This window comes from Sander lucioperca, chromosome 19 (assembly GCF_008315115.2).
Source record: "Sander lucioperca isolate FBNREF2018 chromosome 19, SLUC_FBN_1.2, whole genome shotgun sequence".
NCBI classification, from domain to species: Eukaryota; Metazoa; Chordata; class Actinopteri; order Perciformes; family Percidae; genus Sander; species Sander lucioperca.
Genome location: NC_050191.1, coordinates 14,292,612 through 14,320,458, shown reverse-complemented (window position 1 = coordinate 14,320,458; position 27,847 = coordinate 14,292,612). Strand labels below are relative to the sequence as shown.

At 33.9% G+C, this 27,847-nt stretch overlaps 1 protein-coding gene across 1 annotated transcript in view; it reads right to left on the bottom strand.

Annotated features, from left to right (window-relative positions):
* Positions 1 to 10,249: 10,249 nt before the first annotated feature.
* The window catches only part of vash2 (vasohibin 2), a 45,490-nt gene continuing 27,892 nt past the window's right edge, over positions 10,250 to 27,847 (bottom strand). Inside the window, exons 8-9 of the mRNA XM_031308320.2 lie at positions 27,530 to 27,645; positions 10,250 to 11,653 (exon numbers count right to left, since the gene is read on the bottom strand). Of these exons, the coding sequence (XP_031164180.1) occupies positions 11,584 to 11,653; positions 27,530 to 27,645 (186 nt within the window). The 3' untranslated portion in view covers positions 10,250 to 11,583. The remainder of the gene's footprint in view (positions 11,654 to 27,529; positions 27,646 to 27,847) is intronic.

Sequence of the window (27,847 nt, the reverse complement as noted above, 5' to 3'; positions counted from 1 at the left end):
TGTCTTTGACTCTGTGTGTCTTTGACTGTGTATTTGACTCTGTGTGTGTGTGTGTGTGTGTGTGTGTTTGACTCTGTGTGTGTGTGTGTGTGTGTGTGTGTGTGTGTGTGTGTGTGTGTGAGAGAGATAGATGGTTGCACCGTTTACCTCATCTCCCCTCACAAACATTGTGCTGCCAGGAGCTCTTGGTATTCTGTTCATCACTCTGCACTGCAACAACACTCGCTGGATCTCAAGAGGCTTCACAGACTCCCTTGTGTCTGTTCTTAAAGCAGAGCCCCTGGGTCCACATTTCAATACCTCTCTGTTGCTGTGTCATCCCACAGGGAATAACATTACTTTGTGTTTCCTGCACTCTTTGCAAATTGAGCCTAATAAACGTAAAGGTATACAGGGTTCAACGTTAAGGTTTTGTTTTCACTTGTCCAGTCGGGCAAAAATTGTACTTGCCCAAAGTCAATTTTTACAAACGACCACAAACGTCAAAAAAGTAAAAAAAAAAAAAAGTATCTAAAGTGTAAAATAATGTTGATAAAAACATCTAGGTAAACAAAATTTTTGATTGGCCAATGGCGCACACTAATCAAATCATTCAACAAGCATTTTCCGACAAGGAGAGAACGATAACGTCATTTATGATACGATGATGCCCAAACGGGCAAGTGGGTTGTTATATTTACTTGCCCTACGTGGCGTTTTACTTGCCCCTGGCCATCGGGCAACCCTTACTGTTGATCCCTGGTATAATATGGAACTTTTCCACATTGAAATGTGCTAAGACAACTAGACCTATGTTATATATTGTGTTGAGTTGTATACTTACACTGTTTATTGCTCTAATACTCATTTCAGCCACAAGAGGCTGAATTGCACCACTGTGCTATATTATAGAAGATGAGTTTAAATTTCTACAAGGTACATATATTGTGTGTATTGTGTATACTGTTCGTTATTTAATTAAGGGGCCACCGGAGGAGTTTTGTGTCCTCTAACCTAAAAAGACGTGACCCTCCCCTCGTCAGTAATAATTTTCCTATGACCCTCCAAAATGATGTGAAAAAAAAGGAATGACCCTCCCCTCATGTGCAAGTTTGCACTTAACAAAGAAGTACAGATACCATTTGACTTTTACAGCCATGATGTACAGGAGTTAACCTCTGCATTCTCATCTTACACATCCCACTCCTCTGTTATGGTGTGGTGGCCATTTCAGTAGATTTACTCACTAACATAGTTGTGGAAACACAATAAGCATGGAAACTAAATGCACACTTCATGCATTACTGCATCACTTCAAATACTAAGTTCCTCCTCTAGTAAACTAGTATTCACGTGAAATAAAACAATAAAACATTGAGACCATTCAGCAAAGGATGCTGGGATATAACCAATTCAACACTGGTTGCTATGGACTTGTCACTATCGTCATTGTATATTTTAGCACATAGGTAAAGCTGCCGAAGCTGAACATTATATTCCAAAACACATATGTTTATTTTTAAAGTTTTTAAGTTACATTGTAACAATTTAACAATTCGTCCTTATGAAATCCAATCGCGGCACGGCTGTTTTGGAACGCAATAGACAGACGCTTAAATTCAACTAAAATGTAACAGTGAACAATCAGTGTTGGACCTACAGTCTGTTGAGATGCCTCTCCAAACGCAGAAACCAAGCGCAGTCACACCATAAAACGTTAAGACACGTTGAGAAAAAAGATCCGCATTTTGCCGTAATCCAATGACACGAAAAAAAGTAATCCACAGCGATCAGTAGATCCACAAAAAGGTAAATGATACGGTGTATCCAGCAAGGCCGATATGAGCGTCACATTCTCCAGCCAGCTCCAAACAGATGAACGAGGCCTCTCCACTTCGCTGTTTAAACAAAGTGGAATAAATGTATAGAAGTCCAAATCTACACAAAACCCACAATCAATTAGTAAGCTGACATCACATTTATATACATGACATTTAGGAAACCTTTATTGCAAGGTTGGCACGGCAAGATGTCCAGACTAGTGCAACAGTAATTTTCATTTTTTTTGCGTCCTGCTGCTCCCATCGTCAGCCAGGTAATATTTTTTTTTACCAAAGCAGTATATGAAATCAGATGTATTACCTATCACCATTTAGTTGTTTTGTGTTATTTAAGATATTTATTTAATATCTGGTCATGCCAGATGTAATTATTCTACTAATTTTTTAAACAATGCAATTACCCATTTGAGCCACCAGGGGGGCAGTGCTCCTCCTTCCCCCCCCAGCAAACTCCTCCTATGCGGTCAGACCATCTGCTAGGGGGCCGAGACTGACAGCTACATGGATAAATATGCACCAAACAAGCCACTTTGAAATTTTGCTCTTTTCATGAATAAAAAAGTTGGATGTTGTGTTTGGAGTGCCTGAAGAAATTAAAACTAAATGCTTTTTATTTTATTCTATTTAGAACATGGGGTAGCGTCTTGTGACCCAAATGAGCATTTGTACAACAAACCCTTGGAGGGGGGGGGGATCCTGACAGCAACAAGAACAACAAAATCACCTGCCAAAACACAAGATGAAGGAAAAAAAAACTTAGAAAAATAACCCGTGCAAAACTTTTTTTTCCATCTGTTTCACAGATGAAATTTTAATTTTCAAGGGACTTAGAAAGATTATCCTGACAAAACTCTTTTTTTTTTTTTTTCCTTTTTTACCTGTACTTAAGTCAGGAGACAAAACATTTTTGATCAGACTTAGAAAATGGATCAACAGTATTTTTTCCCTCACTTGGCTCTCAGGGCTTCCGTAGATCACTGCAAAAAAAATTCTTGGCTGCATCCCAACAAACTCAGCTTGCATCCTGCAGCAGGTCCTTCATAGGAAACCCAGAGAAATATTTTTTTGTTAAGTTTATGAGCACCAGATGGCAGCAGTGGCCTTTGTGTTAACCAGTGATGGAGCAGTAAGGGCAGGTGTGTGTCCTTACCCTTTAAATAGCTGAGAGTTCAATTGAAATAAAGACTGTTTGGGACATTTAGTGAACATATGGATGAACAGTGAAGGAGTGGATTCAGAAGTTTCCGTGGATGTTTGGGTCTTATTTTGTGCTGTAATATCTTGTCACCATTAGAATATGTTGAAATCAACATGAAGTCACAGTGACAGGGGCCTACAGACTGTCGGCAGAGCGTGTTCGATTCTAAAAACATAGAAGTGAGGTTCAGGATCACTTTTCTCTAAGCAGTGTTCTATGCTCACTTGGATGACATTGTAGTTGTCGTTATCTCAGTAACTTTGCTGTTAGAGAGAGAGGCGATTGTGGTGAGGAAAAATTTCCCACTGCAGATTTGTTAAGGAGACACTTGTGCACAATCAATTTCGACATAAACAAAATGGCAATGTGCAAAGCTGAACAATCACAGTTGTTGTGGAGTCTATGTAAACCTGATGTGGAATACATGTATTAGAAGGTGGGAGTCAGATGTGGTGGGAACCTCTGCATTTCCACAGTGTGTACAGCAGCTACCACTACACTGCAAAGAGAAGCTACGTTTAGCCACAACTATTAACTCAGCACCTTCTGAAAATCCTGTTTTTACGGACCCTGCAGTGGTTTAGCGTCTCTATTTGCTGCAGCGATGCACAGCTGTACTCCAGCACACTGTGACATCACTGTTAGGCATCATGTTATTGTGATTTCCTTTTGTGCTGTTTTTAACTTTTATTCCTCGTGGAAGGACTGTGAGCAGATAAACACGGCAGCGGTCAGGGTTTTGAAACATAGCATGTGGTGGAAAATGACTTTTTAATGGTGATCAACCCCTGTGGAAATGATGAAAAAATATAATTGTGGCTGCTTGAAGGACAAATGACAATTTCAAACCAAATAAGAGAAAATTATTTTTTTACAAATATTTTGAAAAGCTCATCTGCTTCTTGTCGTCTCACCTTGACAGCTCGGTCAACCGCTTAATCCTCACAACAGAGAGGGAGGTTTAAATCATCTCTACACACACACACACACACACACACACACAATCATGTGCCATTGACAGAAACACACAGCAAGGTGAGCCTCCCCTGCCTTCCAATCCCCAAACTGCTGCATAGATGAGACAAGGGATTATTTCTGTAAATCTGCTGCCTTCATGTGCTTGTTAAAACACACGCACACACACACACACACACACACACATCTGCAGTGGGACGTAAGCTGATTATTTTATCAGAAGCCAGGCTGTAGTGTGGTATGAGTGTATACAGGACTGTCATCTGAAGAAGAATAATATCACCCAATCGTAGTTTTCACTGCAGCTTCCTCCTCGTTTCTCTTTTGCAATCTTCCCTTGCACCTTTTTACCTCCTTTCTTTTCTTTCTTTAACTGTTTTTTTTTTTTTTTTTTTTCATTCTTTCTTTAACCGTTTGTCATTTTAACTCAAGATGGCACCGGGGCTGGCTTAACTTGCACTTTTTTTTCTCAGATTCAAATTTTGATTTTACTTACGTGATGTTTAAACATTTTACTGCAAAATGACTACTTTTACTTGTGCTTAAGGTTTCTAAAGCAGGACCTTTACTTGTAGTGGAGTATTTTCATACTGTGCTCTTAGTACTTTAACTTAACTACAGGATCTGAACCGTATAAGTCCTAAAAAACTATACTCAAATACCAGCACTTAAAAATGTAAGTGATATATTTACACCTCTTCCAACCATCCAATCAGTCAATCAATCTCATAAGTCAGTGTGAAAAGTAAAAAAACAAAGTTAAAAACATAGATCATTTATTAAAAGAACACATGCTGCTACATATAGAAACAGCTGCTGTCTGTCTGTCAGACCACTGATACTGTAACAGTAGGAAAGTTACAATAATATTTACTGAGGGTCACATCTCCTACTATTGATCTCCACAGGAATACAAAACCACACCACGTTCTCACACAGGGGACAAGCGCTCTTTAAAAAGAATAATAATCAGTCTGTATTTGTGTGTGTGTGTGTGTGTGTGTCAAACAGAGCTCTGATGTGTTCCTCCGATCAGCTCTGTTTGATCAATGAAGACGCTGGCTGAATACTGTTACAGTGGTTTGGTGTTTGATTCCCACACACACACTGGATTTTTTGCTCGTCTTATGTCAAGAGACTCAAGCGTTTGATAGAAATCGGACTGTCCCTTTTGTTCGTTGCATCATAGAGCAGATCTGTCTGCCGTTAAATGTTCGTAACAAGAAAAATGTCTCCAGAAACAAGGGCAATGTTTTTGTCACAGAATATCAGAACTTTGTTTGATTAGGAAAACAAAACCAGTTACCCAAACAAGAAGAAATAGTTGTGTAAGAAACCTGATGACAGAATCAAGACTTTTTTCTTCTTTTTTTTTTGCACAGTGCACATGAGCAACTGCTCCAAACAACAAAAAGTCAAAACTTAAACAAAGCTATTCTTATCTGACACTGCTGAGGTACCGGGAGCTTCACATGGACATTTTCCATGTCTCCAATATTTTATTTCTAAAATTATTCAGGTATGTTGCCCTGAATTTGGTTCGGCTTTTGGGTGCGGGAAAAAAATTGTCAATTCCATTTGTTCATACCAAAAGTAAAGCAATTTTTTTTAATCCACATTTTAAATGTTATTATATGCAACAGGGGACTTTGGGATTTATTGTTTATAGCCTTCTTGTTGTCAGCTAGTGTGTAAAGTTTTTATAGAACAGAGACCAGTTATCAGAATTCATGTTAAAATCATAAAGTTATATTAGAGTGGGCCTGCAGCGAGCCAAAACAGAGCTTTAAGATCTCCCACTAAAACCCACTAAAATACATTTTATGGTACAGTAAGTTCAGGACCAGGATGGAGTTGAGAAACGTGGTATCAGCACTTTGGGAACAAATCAAAGGCCATGTAAAAGAACATCTGCTACAACTACAAGGTGTTCTTTTTCTTTCTTTTTTTTTTTTTTTTAAACAAATGCTTCTCATTCAAAATGATAGTGTACAATCAATGAATCAAACCCAAATGTTTACATAAAACAGATTTGAGAAGTCAAACCACAAGCGGAACCCTAAACTAACAAAACAGAAAGAAAACATTCAGTAAGATAAATTGTCAAGCACAGAAAAACTGACATACAAACAGATTTCAGTCGCTACATTGAGTGTCACACTTTCAGGTTTTTTTCTTTTTTACTGTGACATGTCGCAGTTTCCGTGTCCCTGCTGAGCAGTCAGGTAGTTTGTCACTGTTGTTAGGTCAAATCCCCAGAACTACAGTTTTGATGTTTGTCTTTAAATCCAAAGTTTTAATGACAATCTGTGCATCGAGAGAAATGTGTCGACTTTAGGTCCACGGGGTAACTGTAGAATCTCCATTTGTATAGTTCCAAAAAAAAATACACAAACATCAGTCAGAAATCCTGAAAAATGTAGTCCCAAGATATGTTGCATCAATTCCTTGTCTGTTTGTCCACAACTGCGCTGTGAAAAAGATTTTGAATACTGTTATAACAGATTATCCCGGACGAGCCCCCATTGATGTTACGACAAAAAAAAAGCAAACGCAGCTTTGTGCTTCTTCTGTATGCAAACACACATCACGCCTTTAGAAAGTATCAACACTTAAGCTTCGATACAAATATTAACATGTGGAGCTGGTTGCTTTGTGCCAGAGTGTCAGATATCTGTCTATGGTCCACTGCTGGCCAAACATCAGAAACACAAAAAAGTATCCAGCTGGATCTACACAGAGGGAAAGCTGTGTTTTTTTTTGGTGAGTAGAATTATTCTTATTGATCAAGATGTTTTTTCTTTGCAGATGTTTTAAAAGTGAATTGTTTTTGTGTAGATCGAGCCACAAACACCTTCCTACCTCCATCGTTTCAAATGTGGAAGACTGGGATTTCCGTTTTTTTTTTGTCCTAACTTGCTCTCTGACACGGTGAGTGCATAGCTTCTTTTTTTTTTTTTTTTTTAACAAAAAGCTAGGAAAAAATGTTCAATTGGCAACAAAACACACACTTGCTCTGAAAGCGAGAAAACGTGAAACATTCAAAGACATATCATTAAACAATCAGATGACAATATTCAGCAGATGATGAATGTGACCAAAACACCAAAAGTAACATGATGCTGCTCATGTTTTCCCCCTACACTTTACAGGTATTTAAGATTATCTTTGCTCCATTGGATATAAAGTTAAAGCTGCACCAGGCATTTGTAAAAAAAAAAAAAATAATATTAATACACCCATTGCATTTAAATCACAAAGTGACTGCAGAGAACAACTGCAATTTGACTTTTAAATGGATCAAATCTATTTTTGGATTATTATTTATCTACTTTCTAGTGTGTAGGCTTGTGTGCTGTTATGTATGCGTGTGTAGTCTGTAGCTGCTCTTAAAGGGGTGCTATACAGTTTGGGCCATTTCTTCGCTCTTTTCTCGCAGGTTTCTCTATAGAGCTCCCCCTACAGCTTCGGAATAGATATTTGGCAGCTCCTATGTCTGACTCTTCGCTCAGTCAGTCTGCTGTTTCCTCTTTGTCTGTTCCTCCGACAATGCTTTCCTAGCTTTCTGCTTCTTTTTTGCCGGCTCAGCCATGACGATAGTGTTAAAAACTCCATCGCTACCTTGTTAGCTGGTTCCTGAATGGGCGTATGTGTGCAGTGCCGTGAAGCAATTTGTTGCATCGCGAGACCTGATATCACGCGATACTTCCTGACGCGGAGGCCGGCATTTTTCAGCTCACAGGCGCTAGGGGGAAGCGAGACAACCACCATTCAACTCGAAAAAAGTCATATAACCATTCCAATGACTCCAAAGCTGTTCAGTTAAGGTAAATTAAGCTAAAAAAAACTGCATAGTTTCCCTTTAACTAATTGTCCCTTGTGTTGTTGAATTATGAGAATTATATTCTAGTTAAATTATTGTGGAGACGATTTCTGGGAGAATTTAAAACTTGCATCCATGTTTGCTTGCTAGCAGTCTTCCCTGCCTTTGTGAACATTTCTTGGCACATTACCGCCACTAACTGTCGATCAGTGGAAAAGCACCTGATCCACGTCCTAGTTAGCGTGCATGAGATACTAACAAAACAAACTACAATGCTCTATAGCGCTACTAGTACTTCAGAGTGCCTTTTAAATAGAGCAGTATGTTTTATGTATGGCGACTAGCACTGCTACAGGACTTGTATTATTTCTGCGTGATCAAATCCTTCAGAAGTTTACGGGTGCTCTCTCAATGTCACTTTAAGTTGCCTGGTGCAGCTTCACTTGATTTTGGGAAACACAATTTTTTCTTCTTCGAGTTAATCCTTCAGATGAAAACTACAGAAGTCAGTCGTCATTTTTCCAAGTATCCTAAAGTTTGAAGTAGCCAATCGTTTACATTCAAATCATGTATTTAATTTGAACAAAATCCCCTATTTTCTTCTCCCACCCGTAAGATGCCAAATAATATATCTTTTCTTAATTAAAACTAACCTGTATAGTTCTCAGTGTGAAGGGTTAAAACTGTACAGTACATATATATCATACTGGACATGTGAGATTTCAAGATTCTTTGATTTCAAGCTTCTCAGCTGTGATTCATCGAAGGCCTCAACAGGAGAATCCAAAAAAAACAATCAAATTCAAACTTGATTAGATTTGTTTGGACAATCCTTACGATACATCACGCATACGAGCGTGAAACAATGTATTCAGTACTAAATGTACTCTCATAGGTCACTTAGTACAGAGGCTTCTCAGCGCGGAAAGACAATTCACTGAGCTGCTATGAGAACTTTCCTGACTCTTATTTGTCTCCTTCGAAAAAAGCACTGACGTTTTTCTTACGTTTTAAGTCGTCAAACACAAAACAGAGCAGATATGCACCCTCATGTTGCAGAATTACAGTCGCATCTTTCACTATGAATCAAAATTTTCGATTTTAGTTTTTAGAGTATTAAAACAAAGGGCATTCATCGTTGAAATAAAACATGATAAATCTCAATAATAGGAGTCATTTTGTGACCAAAACATCATCCTGGAGCTCTCTAAGGGTCCTGACCTTGCGGTCCTGACTGCTTTTATTTGATATCCGCTGACAGCATGCAGAGAGCGATAAATCCCTCTGCCAGATAAATCTGTCTTGAATGAGGCCTTTGTTACAGAGTGTTCACTCAGCCAACAACATCTGCCTACACTCCTCGTTTGTCTGAGTGGACAAACTGGCTGCAGCTGAACTCGGACCAGCTAAGTGATTTGATATTCCAGCTGTTAGTGGAACAGCTGTAAAGGCAGCAGCCAGCTGGCCGACATTATGTTAGTTTACTGTGTGAACACATGGGTTGGCTACAGCTGAGTTTGGTTAACACATGCGGAGCTCCACTAGCCTTGTGCTAAATTGCTTTGGAAATACTAGTGATTGAATTTTGGTACAGAAGTGGGGTTGTATGAAGTACTTCTCCATAGTCAGTGTATAACTAGTCAATATCCTCGACGTTCCACTTCTGGGATTGCTCCGGTGCCGCAGGAAATTCCGCCGGATGCATGTATTTTCGCCAATATCCGTTTCCTTCCACTTTCTTTGTGTTGGAATTTTAAACTGGGACTATGGTTAACTGCTCCTCAGATCTCTGCAGGGTAAATCCAGACAGCTAGCTAGACTATCTGTCCAATCTGAGTTTTCTATCGCTAAGCGGCGCCAATGACAATTGTGATTGGTTTAAAGAAATGCCATTTAACCAGAGCAGGTTTTTCTCCTATCCCTGAATGCTGTGTGGAGTAGCCAGACCCTCCTCCGCTCCGCAGCGTGTGGATGGGCTGGCGGTCGAAATACAAACTAACACTTTAAAACGCCACAGTCACACAACAACACAAACAAACAACCTAACCGATCGAGGCAGCAGTAGACCAGCAACTCCTGAGTTCTGCAAGGTAAAATTTCTGTTTTTGTCAAAAGATGTCTGGCTTTAAAGAGCGCATAGATGGATACAAAGGCTTCATTCAGAAAGGGCTGTCTGACAGCAAGGTAAAGTGGGGAAAAAATAGCATACACATAAACTGATATAGATTTTTTTAGGTGTCTAAAATATGTTTACCTGCTGCCCCCATCCACAGCAGTACGTTGCTTAGATTCTGTGTCGGCACTCCGGTTTCCTTCTCCAAATTAATTTAGTAGGTAATACACTGATGGTAAGTACTTCATACAACCCCACTTTAAAAACATCTTAACTTTCATTTAAACTTCTTCTCATTTGTATTTGATATTTTTTTTCTGTTTCAGTAGTTTCTTTCTAGCACTCACAAGGCTTGGATGCAAACAGGGGTGTGGTTATGTATTCAGTAATGTGTCAACAGAGGGCAGAGGAAGAGGAAAATGAGAAGGGGGGGAAGGCAGGAGGTTTGCCGCAGTGCTCTAATGATCCTTCACTGATCTTCTGCAGTAAATCATCTCTCTCCTTACTCCTTTTCATCTCTTCTTCCTTTTCCTCTCTATTGACTCTCATCTTTGATATTTCTGCATAAGTTATCGAATGCCCTCTCCTTATTCTACACTCGTCCGCTCTGATCAATAGAATCTGCATGTGGAAGCCTACTTAGTCATCTTATTTAAGCTGCTGTTGGTTGAGGAGTTTTTTTGGGGAAAGTCAAAAGTGTAACTGAAGCATTACTTCTGAACATTCCATTAGTGATCTTTTTCTTAAAGCCAAAGTGTTGCAGTAGTTGAGCAGGCATGTGTGAATAAAGTGGGATAACAACACCTACACCTTTGAATCTGCTTCCTTCTGATCTGTCTCTGTCTCCCCGCAGCCTCTGCCATGTTGGAAAACTGACAACAAAATGAAAGTCATCCTCCCATCCCTTACAAAATACATTAACTGCAGTAGCAAAATTGTGCTATAGAAGTGGCATTAGGATAACCAATCATTTTACAAGACAACATGCCAAAAGCACCAATAAATTCATGTTTATTTTTAGTCGTGTTCTGTGCAAAGAGAAGCCAACATGTTTTTGTTGTCACTCTTCCATCATAGCTACCTGTCTCTTGATCACATATGAATATGTTCACTTATTTGTACTAACCCTTTCTTCTCTCTCACTTCATGTTGTAGCTCTTTTCTGAGACACGTTGTCACTGAGGGGGTCATAGAAATACTTGGTTACATCTGTTGTCACGAAGGACACGACGGCTGATTGAATTGTTGTAAACCTAGAAATACATTGATATCACTTCTTCTGGTTTTATCCCAGGTCAGGGTAAGCGCTTCAGCTACATGACTAAAATGTGTCAATGGGAAAGAAAAAGAGCAGCCACTCTCAGGTGTGTGATGATAAGGCGGTTGTCAAGGATTCATTGCTTGGGTAAACGGGTATAAAAACCCGACCAACCAGACACTTTTTGTCTGATTCCTCGGCTTTAAAGAAGTTCTTCCTGTTCCAGTGCAGAAAGGTTCTTGAAACGTATTTTTGTGTCCACTTTGTATGTGTAAAATCACTCTAGCTGCAGGGAATCCTCTCCTGCAAACGTTGGTGGCAGGTAGAGACTTTTCAGGATCAGGGTGGCGGAGAAGGTTGGACGGATTTGGGATGATTGGGAGGTGAAGAAGAGGATCATATGCGGATCTGATAGCCGTCGTTGAGAGTGCTGAGCTCCGGAGGTTTCCTCTCCACCGAGGCTGGCCTAAAAGACAGAGAGAGAGCAGCAGATCAGAAAACAGTCAGGTCACCTGGTGCATATACAAAACACAGTGGTGCCATTGTAGAAGTAAATGTCTTCCTAAATATTACACAGTAGACCTAAACTAGTACAAACCTCAACTGTTTCCTAACTAACCAGCCATTACACATATACCTCTCACTCATCCCTAAATAGTGTCAAAAATCATAAAAAGTCATAGTATAGTATGTCATAAAAACTCATAAAAAAGTCATAGTATAGTATTTCAAAAATGCTATAGTATAGTATGCCTGAAATCCCTGTCAGTTAAAATGTAGAGTTAATGTGTGAGACAAAAAAACAGACAAGCTCTTTTGAGATGCTCTTTATTCTCTGTTTCGATATTTGTTTATTTTGTTGATTAGGCTTTTATTGATGCAATACAACAAAAACATGGAGCACTTTGCACACGTAAAGTGATAGAAACTGTGGGACGAACAATTACATGACATAAACATAGTTTTTGAGAGAAATCATACTATACTAGGACGTTTTACAACTTTTTTACATACTATACTATTCCTTTTTTATGACTTTTCGACATACTATAATATGACTTTTTATTACTTTTTTCAACATACTACATTGTGACAAATTTTTGACATTTTTCGACATACTATACTATGACTTTATTGAAATTTTTTGAGATACTATGCTATGACTTTTTTCAACATACTATACTATTAATTTTGTATGACTTTTTGACATACAATACTGTGACTGTTTTTAACATACTGTACTATGACTTTTTTTGACATACTATACTATGACTTTTATATACATTTTCCAATATAGTATGACTTTTTTCAACGTACCATACTATTCATTTTTTATGACTTTTTTTTGACATACCATACTATGACTTTTTGGACATTTTGCGACATACTATACTATGACTTTTTTCGACATACTACACTATGACTTTTTTATGATTTTCTTCAACATACTATACTATGACTTTTTTTTTTTACATACTAGACTATGACTTTTTTAAACATACAATACTATGACTTTTTTTTAAACATACTATACTATAACATTTTTTTACTTTTTCCAACATACTATTCTATGACTTTTTTATGTCTTTTTCGACATACTATCCTATGGTTTTTTATGACTTTTTTCAACATACTATACTATGACTTTTTGGACTTTTTTGGACATACTATACTATGACTTTTTTGGACATGCTAAACTATGGCTTTTTCGACATACTATATTATGACTTTTCGACATACTATACTATGACTTTTTTCGACATACAATACTATGACTTTTTATGACTTTTTTCGACATACTATACTATGACTTTTTTCGACATACAATACTATGACTTTTTATGACATACTACATTGTGACTAATTTTTGACATTTTTCGACATACTATACTATGACTTTTTTCGCCATACTATACTATGACTTTTTACGACATACTATATACTATGACTTTTTACGACATACTATATACTATGACTTTTTACGACATACTATATGCTATAACTTTTTCGACATACTATATGACTTTTTTTGACATACAATACTATAACCTTTTTTAACATCCTATACAATAACTTTTTTTTAAATTTTCCAACATGACATTTTTCGACATACTATACTATTACTGTTTTATGACTTTTTTTTGACATACTATACTATGACTTTTTGGACATTTGTTGACATACTATACTATGACTTTTAATATCTTTTTTCGACATACTATTCTATGGTTTTTTTATGAATTTTTTCAACAGACTATACAATGACTTTTTTGACATTTTTAAACATACTATACTGTGAAGTTTTTTGACATACTATACTATGACTTTTGTATGACATTTTTCAGCATACTATATATGCCTTATTTTTTTTACATTTTTTGACATACTATACTATTACTGTTTACTACATACTATACAATTCATTTTTTATGACTTTTTTTTCAATCAATTTTATCTGTCACATTAACAATTCCATTGATATGTTATCCCATCAGCTTCTTCAACTGGTGCATGATTCATCATGAAGCAGAATGTGGCCGTCAGATATGCATACAGAAGAAATCTTCCGTTTGAATGGCGACGGCACTCCAGGATCCAGCCAAGTCTCAGTGAAAGGACACCACAACAGGAAACCGAAGGAGGCCACCCAGCTCAACGTCTGATGCCTGCACATCGGCTAGCAGGATGCCAGAGTCGGCAAGAGACTGGCAATTTGATTTCCTGATCCTGATGCAACATGCCATCAATGTCCAATGTCAACCACATAAAGCACAGCTAATATTTATAAAATAGACAAATCAACATTCATTTAACAGAGCTGACGGAAAGGGGACTGATGTGCTTCAGTTTTTATTTTTGTCCAGGTTACATAGTAGACTATGACTTTTAATCCAGTCTTGAGCAGTTTGGCAACATCTGGAAGGTGTTCCTGAAGGCATTTTCTTCAAATGTTTACATTTTATGTATATCTTTTGTCATATGAATTGTCCATACTATCATTTCATTATATTGGCTATTCTGTACACTTGCCATTTGTTTCCTGTCTGTCCAACCCAGAAAAGGGATCCCTCCTCAGTATCTCTTCCTGAGATTTCTTCAATTTTCACGATTAAAGTTTTTTTTTCCTCCTATATTTTCTATTTGTCATAAAAAAGTCACAGAATAATGTCTGAAAAAGTCATAGTATAGTATGTGGAAAAGTCATAAAAAAGTCAAAGTAGAGTATGTCAAAAAAAGTCCGAAAATATAGTATAGTATGTCGAAAAAGTCATAGTATAATATGTCGCAAAAAAATCATAAAAAGTCATGCTATAGTATGTCGAAAAAAGTCATAAAAAGTCATAGTATAGTATGTCGCAAAAAATCATAAAAAGTCATAACATATATTGAAAAGTCATAAAAAGTCATAGTATATGTCGAAAAAGTCATAAAAAAGCCATAGTATAGTATGTCGAAAAAAGGTCATGAAAAAGTCAAAGTATAGTATGTCGAAAAAAGTCATGAAAAAGTCATAGTATAGTATGTCGCAAAAAAATCATAAAAAGTCATGGTATAGTATGTCAAAAAAAAGTCATAGTATAGTATGTCGCAAAAAAATCATAAAAAGTCATAGTATAGTATGTCGCAAAAACATAGTATAGTATGTCGAAAAGTCATAAAAAAGTCATAGCATATGTCGAAAAAGTCATAAGTCATAGTATAGTACGTCAAAAGTCATAAAAAAGTCATAGTGTAGTATGTCGAAGAAAATCATAAAAAAAAGTCATAATATAGTATGGCGAAGAAAGTCATAAAAAGTCATAGTATAGTAAGTTGCAAAAAAGTCATAGTATAGCATGTCGAAAAGTCATAAAAAGTCATAGTATAGTATTTAGAAAAATGTCATGAAAAAGTCATAGTATAGTATGTTGCAAAAAAGTCATAGTATAGTATGTCAAAAATCATAAAAAAGTCATAGTATAGTATGTCAAAAAAGTTATAGTATAGTATGTCGAAAAAAGTCATAGCATAGCATGTCAAAAAAGTCATAAAAAGTCATAGTATAGTACGTTGAAAAAGTCAGAAAAAAGTCATAGTATAGTATGTCGAAAAAAAGTCATAGAATAGTATGATGAAAAAAGTCATGAAAAAGTCACAGTATAGTATGTTGAAAAAAGTCATAGCATATGTCGAAAAGTCATAAAAAGTCATAGTATATGTCGAAAAAAATCATAAAAAAGTAATAGTATAGTATGTCAAAAAAGGTCATGAAAAAGTCATAGTACAGTATGTCGAAAAAAGTCATGAAAAGTCATAGTATAGTATGTCGAAAAAAGTCATAGTATAGTATGTCGAAAAAAGTCATAAAAACTCATATAGTATGTTGAAAAAAAGTCATAAAAAGTCATAGTATAGCAAGTCACAAAAACGTCATAGTATAGTATGTCGCAAAAAAATCATAAAAAGTCATAGTATAGTATGTTGAAAAAAAGTCATAAAAAGTCATAGTATAGCAAGTCACAAAAACGTCATAGTATAGTATGTCGAAAAGTCATAAAAAGTCAGCATATGTCGAAAAAGTCAGAAAAAAGTCACAGTATAGTATGTCGAAAAAAAGTCATAAAAAGTCATAGTATAGCAAGTCACAAAAACGTCATAGTATAGTATGTCGAAAAGTCATAAAAAGTCAGCATATGTCGAAAAAGTCAGAAAAAAGTCACAGTATAGTATGTCGAAAAAAAGTCATAAAAAGTCATAGTATAGTAAGTCGCAAAAATGTGATGGTATAGTGTGTTGAAAAGTCATAAAAAAGTCATAGTATAGTAAGTCGCAAAAACGTGATGGTATAGTGTGTTGAAAAGTTATAAAAAAGTCATAGCATATGTCGAAAAAGTCATAGTATAGTATGTTGAAAAATGTCATAGTATAGAATGTCAAAGAAAATCATAAAAAAGTCATAATATAGTATGTGGAAAAAAGTCACAGTATAGTATGTCAAAAAAAGTCATGAAAAGTCATAGTATAGTATGTTGCAAAAAAGTCATAGTATAGCATGTCAAAAAGTCATAAAAAAGCCATAGTATAGTATGTCGAAAAAAGTCATAGTATAGTATGTCGAAAAAAAGTCATAGTATAGTATGTCGCAAAAAAGTCATAAAAAGTCATAGTATAGTATGTCGCAAAAAAGTCATAAAAAGTCATAGTATAGTATGTCGAAAAAAAGTCATAGTATAGTATGTCGAAAAAAGTCATAAAAAGTCATAGTATAGTATGTCGAAAAAAATCATAAAAAGTCAGAGTATAGTATGTCGAAAAAAGTCATAAAAAGTCATAGTATAGTATGTCGCAAAAAAGTCATAAAAAGTCATAGTATAGTATGTCGAAAAAAGTCATAGTATTTTATGTCGAAAAAAGTCATAGTATAGTATGTCGAAAAAAAGTCATAGTATAGTATGTCGAAAAAAGTCATAAAAAGTCATAGTATAGTATGTCGCAAAAAAGTCATAGTATAGTATGTCGAAAAAAAGTCATAGTATAGTATGTCGAAAAAAGTCATAAAAAGTCATAGTATAGTATGTCGCAAAAAAGTCATAGTATAGTATGTCGAAAAAAGTCATAAAAAGTCATAGTATATTATGTCGAAAAAAGTCATAAAAACTCATAGTATAGTTTGTCGCAAAAAAATCATAAAAAGTCATAGTATAATATGTTGAAAAAAAGTCATAAAAAGTCATAGTATAGTATGTCGAAAAAAGTCATGAAAAGTCATAGTATAGTATGTCGAAAAAAGTCAAAAACTCATAGTATAGTATGTTGCAAAAAAGTCATAGTATAGCATGTCAAAAAGTCATAAAAAAGTCATAGTATGTCGAAAAAAGTCATAGTATAGTATGCGAAAAAAAGTCATAGTATGGTATGTCGAAAAAAGTCATAAAAAGTCATAGTATAGTATGTCGCAAAAAATCATAAAAAGTCATAGTATAGTATGCTGAAAAAAAGTCATAGTATAGTATGTCGAAAAAAGTCAAAAAGAAGTCATAGTATAGTATGTCTGAAAAAAAGGCATAAAAAAGTCATAGTATAGTATGTCAAAAAAGTCATAAAAAGTCATAGTATAGTATGTCGAAAAAAGTCATAAAAAGTCATAGTATAGTATGTCGCAAAAAAGTCATAAAAAGTCATAGTATAGTATGTTGAAAAAAAGTCATAAAAAGTCATAGTATATGTCGAAAAAAGTCATAAAAAGTCATAGTATAGTATGTCGCAAAAAAATCATAAAAAGTCATAGTATAGTATGTTGAAAAAAAGTCATAAAAAGTCATAGTATAGCAAGTCACAAAAACGTCATAGTATAGTATGTCGAAAAGTCATAAAAAGTCAGCATATGTCGAAAAAGTCAGAAAAAAGTCACAGTATAGTATGTCGAAAAAAAGTCATAAAAAGTCATAGTATAGCAGTCACAAAAAGTCATAGTATAGTATGTCGAAAAAGTCATAAAAAGTCAGTATAGTATGTCGAAAAAAGTCATAAAAAGTCATAGTATATTATGTCGAAAAAAGTCATAAAAAGTCATAGTATAGTATGTCGCAAAAAAGTCATAAAAAGTCATAGTATAGTATGTCGCAAAAAAGTCATAAAAAGTCATAGTATAGTAAGTCGCAAAAAATCATAAAAAGTCATAGTATAGTTATGTCGAAAAAGTCATAAAAACGTCATAGTATAGTTTGTCGAAAAAAATCATAAAAAGTCATAGTATAATATGTTGAAAAAAAGTCATAAAAAGTCATAGTATAGTATGTCGAAAAAAGTCATGAAAAGTCATAGTATAGTATGTCGAAAAAAGTCAAAAACTCATAGTATAGTATGTTGCAAAAAAGTCATAGTATAGCATGTCAAAAAGTCATAAAAAAGTCATAGTATGTCGAAAAAAGTCATAGTATAGTATGCGAAAAAAAGTCATAGTATGGTATGTCGAAAAAAGTCATAAAAAGTCATAGTATAGTATGTCGCAAAAAATCATAAAAAGTCATAGTATAGTATGTTGAAAAAAAGTCATAGTATAGTATGTCGAAAAAAGTCATAAAAAATCATAGTATAGTATGTCGCAAAAAATCATAAAAAGTCATAGTATAGTATGTCGAAAAAAGTCATAAAAAGTCATAGTATAGTATGTCGCAAAAAAGTCATAAAAAGTCATAGTATAGTATGTCGCAAAAAAGTCATAAAAAGTCATAGTATAGTATGTCGCAAAAAAATCATAAAAAGTCATAGTATATTATGTCGAAAAAAGTCATAAAAAGTCATAGTATAGCAAGTCGCAAAAACGTCATAGTATAGTATGTCGAAAAGTCATAAAAAGTCAGCATATGTTGAAAAAGTCAGAAAAAGTCACAGTATAGTATGTCGAAAAAAGTCATAAAAAGTCATAGTATAGTAAGTCGCAAAAACGTGATGGTATAGTGTGTTGAAAAGTTATAAAAAAGTCATAGCATATGTCGAAAAAGTCATAGTATAGTATGTTGAAAAATGTCATAGTATAGTATGTCAAAGAAAATCATAAAAAAGTCATAATATAGTATGTGGAAAAAAAGTCACAGTATAGTATGTCAAAAAAAGTCATGAAAAGTCATAGTATAGTATGTTGCAAAAAAGTCATAGTATAGCATGTCAAAAAGTCATAAAAAAGTCATAGTATGTCGAAAAAAGTCATAGTATAGTATGTCGAAAAAAAGTCATAGTATGGTATGTCGAAAAAAGTCATAAAAAGTCATAGTATAGTATGTCGCAAAAAATCATAAAAAGTCATAGTATAGTATGTCGAAAAAAAGTCATAGTATAGTATGTCGAAAAAAGTCATAAAAAGTCATAGTATAGTATGTTGCAAAAAATCATAAAAAGTCATAGTATAGTATGTCGAAAAAAGTCATAAAAAGTCATAGTATAGTATGTCGAAAAAAGTCATAAAAAGTCATAGTATAGTATGTCGCAAAAAATCATAAAAAGTCATAGTATAGTATGTCAAAAAAAGTCATAGTATAGTAATTCGAACAAATGTCATAGTATAGTATGTCGAAAAGTCATAAAAAGTCAGCATATGTCGAAAAAGTCATAAAAAAGTCATAATATAGTATGTCGAAAAAAAGTCATAAAAAGTCCTAGTATAGTAAGTCGCAAAAACGTGATGGTATTGTGTGTTAAAAAGTCATAAAAAAGTCTTAGTATAGTAAGTCGCAAAAACGTGATGGTATAGTGTGTTGAAAAGTCATAAAAAAGTCACAGCATATGTCGAAAAAGTCATAAAAAGTCATAGTATAGTATGCTGAAAAACGTCATAGTATAGTATGTCAAAGAAAATCATAAAAAGTCATAGTATAGTATGTGGTAAAAAGTCACAGTATAGTATGTCGAAAAAAGTCATAGTATAGTACGTCGAAAAGTCATAAAAAAGTCATAGCATATGTCGAAAAGTCATAAAAAGTCATAGTATATGTCAAAAAAATCATACAAAAGCCATAGTATAGTATGTTGAAAAGTCATAAATAAGTCATAGTATGGTATGTCGAAGAAAATCATAAAAAAGTAATGGTATAGTATGTCGAAAAAAGTCATGAAAAGTCATAGTATAGTATGTCAAAAAAAGTCATAGTATAGTATGTCAAAAAAGGTAATGAAAAAGTCATAGTATAGTATGTCGCAAAAAAATCATAAAAACTCATAGTATAGTATGTCGAAAAAAGTCATAAAAAGTCATAGTATAGTATGTCGCAAAAAATCATAAAAAGTCATAGTATAGTATGTTGAAAAAAGTCATAAAAAGTCATAGTATAGTATGTCGCAAAAAAGTCATAAAAAGTCATAGTATAGTATGTCGCAAAAAAGTCATAAAAAGTCATAGTATAGTATGTCGCAAAAAAGTCATAAAAAGTCATAGTATAGTATGTCGTAAAAAAGTCATAAAAAGTCAGCATATGTTGAAAAAGTCATAAAAAGTCATAGTATAGTAAGTCGCAAAAACGTGATGGTATAGTGTGTTGAAAAGTCAAAAAAGTCATAGCATATGTCGAAAAAGTCATAGTATAGTATGTTGAAAAACGTCATAGTATAGTATGTCAAAGAAAATCATAAAAAAGTCATAATATAGTGTGTGGAAAAAAGTCACAGTATATTATGTCGAAAAAAGTCATGAAAAGTCATAGTATAGTATGTTGCAAAAAAGTCATAGTATAGCATGTCGCAAAAAATCATGAAAAGTCATAGTATAGTATGTCGCAAAAAAGTCATAAAAAGTCATAGTATAGTATGTCGCAAAAAAGTCATAAAAAGTCATAGTATAGTATGTCGCAAAAAAATCATAAAAAGTCATAGTATATTATGTCGAAAAAAGTCATAAAAACTCATAGTATAGTTTGTCGCAAAAAAATCATAAAAAGTCATAGTATAATATGTTGAAAAAAAGTCATAAAAAGTCATAGTATAGTATGTCGAAAAAAGTCATGAAAAGTCATAGTATAGTATGTCGAAAAAAGTCAAAAACTCATAGTATAGTATGTTGCAAAAAAGTCATAGTATAGCATGTCAAAAAGTCATAAAAAAGTCATAGTATGTCGAAAAAAGTCATAGTATAGTATGCGAAAAAAAGTCATAGTATGGTATGTCGAAAAAAGTCATAAAAAGTCATAGTATAGTATGTCGCAAAAAATCATAAAAAGTCATAGTATAGTATGTTGAAAAAAAGTCATAGTATAGTATGTCGAAAAAAGTCATAAAAAATCATAGTATAGTATGTCGCAAAAAATCATAAAAAGTCATAGTATAGTATGTCGAAAAAAGTCATAAAAAGTCATAGTATAGTATGTCGCAAAAAAGTCATAAAAAGTCATAGTATAGTATGTCGCAAAAAAGTCATAAAAAGTCATAGTATAGTATGTCGCAAAAAAATCATAAAAAGTCATAGTATAGTATGTTGAAAAAAAGTCATAAAAAGTCACAGTATAGCAAGTCGCAAAAACGTCATAGTATAGTATGTCGAAAAGTCATAAAAAGTCAGCATATGTTGAAAAAGTCAGAAAAAAGTCACAGTATAGTATGTCGAAAAAAAGTCATAAAAAGTCATAGTATAGTAAGTCGCAAAAACGTGATGGTATAGTGTGTTGAAAAGTTATAAAAAAGTCATAGCATATGTCGAAAAAGTCATAGTATAGTATGTTGAAAAATGTCATAGTATAGTATGTCAAAGAAAATCATAAAAAAGTCATAATATAGTATGTGGAAAAAAAGTCACAGTATAGTATGTCAAAAAAAGTCATGAAAAGTCATAGTATAGTATGTTGCAAAAAAGTCATAGTATAGCATGTCAAAAAGTCATAAAAAAGTCATAGTATGTCGAAAAAAGTCATAGTATAGTATGTCGAAAAAAAGTCATAGTATGGTATGTCGAAAAAAGTCATAAAAAGTCATAGTATAGTATGTCGCAAAAAATCATAAAAAGTCATAGTATAGTATGTCGAAAAAAAGTCATAGTATAGTATGTCGAAAAAAGTCATAAAAAGTCATAGTATAGTATGTTGCAAAAAATCATAAAAAGTCATAGTATAGTATGTCGAAAAAAGTCATAAAAAGTCATAGTATAGTATGTCGAAAAAAGTCATAAAAAGTCATAGTATAGTATGTCAAAAAAAGTCATAGTATAGTAATTCGAACAAATGTCATAGTATAGTATGTCGAAAAGTCATAAAAAGTCAGCATATGTCGAAAAAGTCATAAAAAAGTCATAATATAGTATGTCGAAAAAAAGTCATAAAAAGTCCTAGTATAGTAAGTCGCAAAAACGTGATGGTATTGTGTGTTAAAAAGTCATAAAAAAGTCTTAGTATAGTAAGTCGCAAAAACGTGATGGTATAGTGTGTTGAAAAGTCATAAAAGTCATAGCATATGTCGAAAAAGTCATAGTATAGTATGTTGAAAAACGTCATAGTATAGTATGTCAAAGAAAATCATAAAAAAGTCATAATATAGTGTGTGGAAAAAAGTCACAGTATATTATGTCGAAAAAGTCATAAAAAGTCATAGTATAGTATGCTGAAAAACGTCATAGTATAGTATGTCAAAGAAAATCATAAAAAGTCATAGTATAGTATGTGGTAAAAAGTCACAGTATAGTATGTCGAAAAAAGTCATAGTATAGTACGTCGAAAAGTCATAAAAAAGTCATAGCATATGTCGAAAAGTCATAAAAAGTCATAGTATATGTCAAAAAAATCATACAAAAGCCATAGTATAGTATGTTGAAAAGTCATAAATAAGTCATAGTATGGTATGTCGAAGAAAATCATAAAAAAGTAATGGTATAGTATGTCGAAAAAAGTCATGAAAAGTCATAGTATAGTATGTCAAAAAAAGTCATAGTATAGTATGTCAAAAAAGGTAATGAAAAAGTCATAGTATAGTATGTCGAAAAAAGTCATAAAAACAAACTCATAGTATAGTATGTCGCAAAAAAATCATAAAAACTCATAGTATAGTATGTCGAAAAAAGTCATAAAAAGTCATAGTATAGTATGTCGCAAAAAATCATAAAAAGTCATAGTATAGTATGTTGAAAAAAGTCATAAAAAGTCATAGTATAGTATGTCGCAAAAAAGTCATAAAAAGTCATAGTATAGTATGTCGCAAAAAAGTCATAAAAAGTCATAGTATAGTATGTCGCAAAAAAGTCATAAAAAGTCATAGTATAGTATGTCGTAAAAAAGTCATAAAAAGTCAGCATATGTTGAAAAAGTCATAAAAAGTCATAGTATAGTAAGTCGCAAAAACGTGATGGTATAGTGTGTTGAAAAGTCAAAAAAGTCATAGCATATGTCGAAAAAGTCATAGTATAGTATGTTGAAAAACGTCATAGTATAGTATGTCAAAGAAAATCATAAAAAAGTCATAATATAGTGTGTGGAAAAAAGTCACAGTATATTATGTCGAAAAAAGTCATGAAAAGTCATAGTATAGTATGTTGCAAAAAAGTCATAGTATAGCATGTCGAAAAGTCATAAAAAAGTCATAGTATAGTATGTCGAAAAAAGTCATAGTATAGTATGTTGAAAAAAAGTCATAGTACAGTATGTCGAAAAAAGTCATAAAAAGTCATAGTATAGTATGTCACAAAAAATCATAAAAAGTCATAGTATAGTATGTCGAAAAAAGTCATAGTATAGTAATTCGAACAAATGTCATAGTATAGTATTTCGAAAAGTCATAAAAAGTCAGCATATGTCGAAAAAGTCATAAAAAAGTCATAGTATAGTATGTCAAAAAAAAAGTCATAAAAAGTCCTAGTATAGTAAGTCGCAAAAACGTGATGGTATTGTGTGTTGAAAAGTCATAAGTATAGTATGCTGAAAAACGTCATAGTATAGTATGTCAAAGAAAATCATAAAAAAGTAATGGTATAGTATGTCGAAAAAAGTCATGAAAAGTCATAGTATAGTATGTCAAAAAAAGTCATAGTATAGTATGTCAAAAAAGGTAATGAAAAAGTCATAGTATAGTATGTCGAAAAAAGTCATAAAAACAAACTCATAGTATAGTATGTCGCAAAAAAATCATAAAAACTCATAGTATAGTATGTCGAAAAAAGTCATAAAAAGTCATAGTATAGTATGTCGCAAAAAATCATAAAAAGTCATAGTATAGTATGTTGAAAAAAGTCATAAAAAGTCATAGTATAGTATGTCGCAAAAAAGTCATAAAAAGTCATAGTATAGTATGTCGCAAAAAAGTCATAAAAAGTCATAGTATAGTATGTCGCAAAAAAGTCATAAAAAGTCATAGTATAGTATGTCGTAAAAAAGTCATAAAAAGTCAGCATATGTTGAAAAAGTCATAAAAAGTCATAGTATAGTAAGTCGCAAAAACGTGATGGTATAGTGTGTTGAAAAGTCAAAAAAGTCATAGCATATGTCGAAAAAGTCATAGTATAGTATGTTGAAAAACGTCATAGTATAGTATGTCAAAGAAAATCATAAAAAAGTCATAATATAGTGTGTGGAAAAAAGTCACAGTATATTATGTCGAAAAAAGTCATGAAAAGTCATAGTATAGTATGTTGCAAAAAAGTCATAGTATAGCATGTCGAAAAGTCATAAAAAAGTCATAGTATAGTATGTCGAAAAAAGTCATAGTATAGTATGTTGAAAAAAAGTCATAGTACAGTATGTCGAAAAAAGTCATAAAAAGTCATAGTATAGTATGTCACAAAAAATCATAAAAAGTCATAGTATAGTATGTCGAAAAAAGTCATAGTATAGTAATTCGAACAAATGTCATAGTATAGTATTTCGAAAAGTCATAAAAAGTCAGCATATGTCGAAAAAGTCATAAAAAAGTCATAGTATAGTATGTCAAAAAAAAAGTCATAAAAAGTCCTAGTATAGTAAGTCGCAAAAACGTGATGGTATTGTGTGTTGAAAAGTCATAAGTATAGTATGCTGAAAAACGTCATAGTATAGTATGTCAAAGAAAATCATAAAAAGTCATAGCATAGTATGTGGAAAAAAGTCACAGTATAGTATGTCGAAAAAAGTCATAGTATAGTATGTTGCAAAAAAGTCATAGTATAGCATGTCGAAAAGTCATAAAAAAGTCATAGTATAGTATGTTGAAAAAAGTCATAAGAAGTCACAGTATAGTATGTTGAAGAAAATCATAAAAAAGTCATAGAATGTCGAAAAAAGTCATGAAAAAGTCATAGTATAGTATGTCGAAAAGTCATACAGAAGTCATAGCATATGTCAAAAAAGTCATAAAATTCATAGTATACTATGTCGAAAAAAGTCATAAAAAAGTCATAGTATAGTAGGTCGAAAAAGTCATAGTATAGTATGTCAAAGTCATAGTATAGTACATTGAATAAAAAATGTCATAGTATAGAATTTCGAAACAAGTCATAAAAAAGTCATAGTAAAGTATGTCAACGTCATAGTATAGTACCTTGAAAAAGTCAGAAAAGTCATAGTATAGTATGTCGAAAAAAGTCATAGTATAGTATGTCGAAAAGTCATAGTATGTCGAAAAAAGTCATGAAACGTCATAGTATAGTATGTCGCAAAAAAATCATAAAAAGTCATAGTATAGTATGTATCAAAAAAGACCTTCCTCTTTCCAGCCTTTCTTCTGCCCTTCACTTAATTTAGTGTTGCGTTGCATCTATTGGTGTATAGCAGGCAGCGCTGTTAAAAGCCTCCTAAAACGTCTTGATCATGCTGCTAAAATAACCCTGTGCTGTCAAAGCATCCGTGCTCTCGGCTGTTTAGACCGCAGCAGCAGATCATTAGGCTGTCTCTGCTGGAGCAGTCTGTGTGAAGTGGCAACATGTTGTTAAGTGTGTAAGTGCTCTCTTGATAACAGCTAAGTACCACATTCAAGTGGTTTAAAGTGGTAATGTGATGTTCCGATGTGTCCTGATCATTTAAACTGTTTCTCTGCACTGATGAGACAATTAACTTTTATGAAGATTAAAATAACAATGTATTTGACTCAACCCTGAAGGGGAAAGAAGCAGATTTACGATAATAAAAGAAACTTTCCACACTCACTTGACCTTTCTCTAACTCGCATATCTGTAGCTCCTTGTGATGAGATTTCATGAGAGAAATTTTTGCATAATAACAGGTTTTAGCAGGTTTCACCTCACTGAACTTCATTAAAAAAAAAAATAAATCACGTGTCTCTAGCCAATGACGGGCAGAGGATCAAGTTTGGCTTTAAGCCACCTTATTAAGTTTAGGACACTTATAAGCATGAGGGTTATAAACCCTCCTCAATCAACTGAGGATTTTGTAATACCTTTTTTAAAAAGTCAACAAAACTGGGTTTATAGGTTTTCTAAATGATAGTCCTCTCCAAAGTCCTTCTATTTTTGAGATTTTCATTACTCAACACTAGGGGGCGTAGTGGTTAAATACAGTAGGCAGAACACTTTGTGTACCTGATATTCCCCAAACTTCCCCAGAGAAATCTTTCAAGCTGAAAAACACCTTTCAAAGTCCTGTAATGTAGGAATCCTGAATCAGCTGGATAACTACTGCCTATTCAATTCCTGTTCGTAAGTTTGTAATGTGGAAGTTCCATGTGAAAAAAAAAAAAGGTCAGCGCAGTGCATGGCAATGGCAACACCGAGAATGTCACTAATTTTGGTGCAGAGTGTGTGTGTTTGTGTGTGTTTGTGGTGACTCTGCAGTACGGCTGGGCTGCAGCTGCTGTCCAAGTCAGATTGTGTTACATCCTACCACACAGCTGACAGAACACGCAAACACACTCAGCATCCTGTATGTGTGTGTGTCAAGGTTTCCCTGCCATTGAATCGGAGAGGTGAGTCACCCTGTTATTAAGAGCTGCAAACCCTGAAAGAATATCAGTTTTTACACACTTTAAACAGTCTTTTTCCCAGAGATACTGTATAACAGTAATTACATTAGACATTACTTCATTTACTCTTTCATTTGTGCTTCAAACTAAGAAAACAATTTGGGAAAATTCACCTGGAATGTAGTTGGATTAAAGAAAGAGTAAAACTCTTTGAAGAGATTCACACACTAAAAATCTATACAGAAAATCCAGATATCCTTCATAACTACAGTAACCGCTTTCATGTCAAATTAAAAAGTATCTCCTAGTGATTCAAAACAAGATCCTTAGTATGTTCTTCAATATGTGCATGGTGGCCACTGAGCAAGGCGGCTTTGAAATTCCCAGATTTCTCTATGGAGTTTTGTTTCATGTTCTCTCTGGTTCTATATATGGATTAGTATTTCACTCGCAGCCTAAGTGGCCTTACATGCTGCATCTCAGACAGAAGAAGGGAGGCACTCTGCTGCTGAGTGTCAGCTGAGCAGAACAAGGACTCGTCACACACACACACACACACACACACACACACACACACACACACACACACACACACACACACACACACACACACAACCTAAAGTCTCAACTCTCCTTGACTCGAAGAGCAGAGCCATGGAGAAAAAGGGAGAGGGAAAGGGAGGAGAGGGGGGAGGAAGGAACACAGAAGGGTTGATGAAAACCTGCATCCACCATTAAAACACTGGTGAACTCACTGGTAGGTTTGGAAACCACCATTGTTTGGAGTCTCTCTCTTTCTAAAAATCCCATAAGCTGCTGAAACAGTGAATGTGGTCTGTAAAAGAGCATACAAGACCACGCACACACACACACACACACACACACACACACACACACACACACACACACACACACACACACACACACACACACACACACACACACACACACACACACCATCCGCTCCAAGGTTTGAACAAATAAACAAGCAATGAAAAACACTCACGATTTGTCTCTGCGCGTGAAGCGTCGCTGGGGACTGCTCTGTCGTCGCCGTGGTGATAAGGATTTTCCCCGGCTCCGCTCCTTGATTGGGGACTGGGCACTGGACGATTTAAGGATCTGAGAAAATCACATAAAGCAACAACACTAAATATCATTATTTATGTGATAATTTACACTTATTTATTAACATTTATATTGTGCAAAACCACTATTCATTATCATTCACTGCAGCATTTTAGCCTCTTTAAGCTCATTGTTTTGGTTTAAAGCAAATTTGCTCATTAACGTCGTTTCCAGCAGCAGCTGTTTTCAGTAAAAA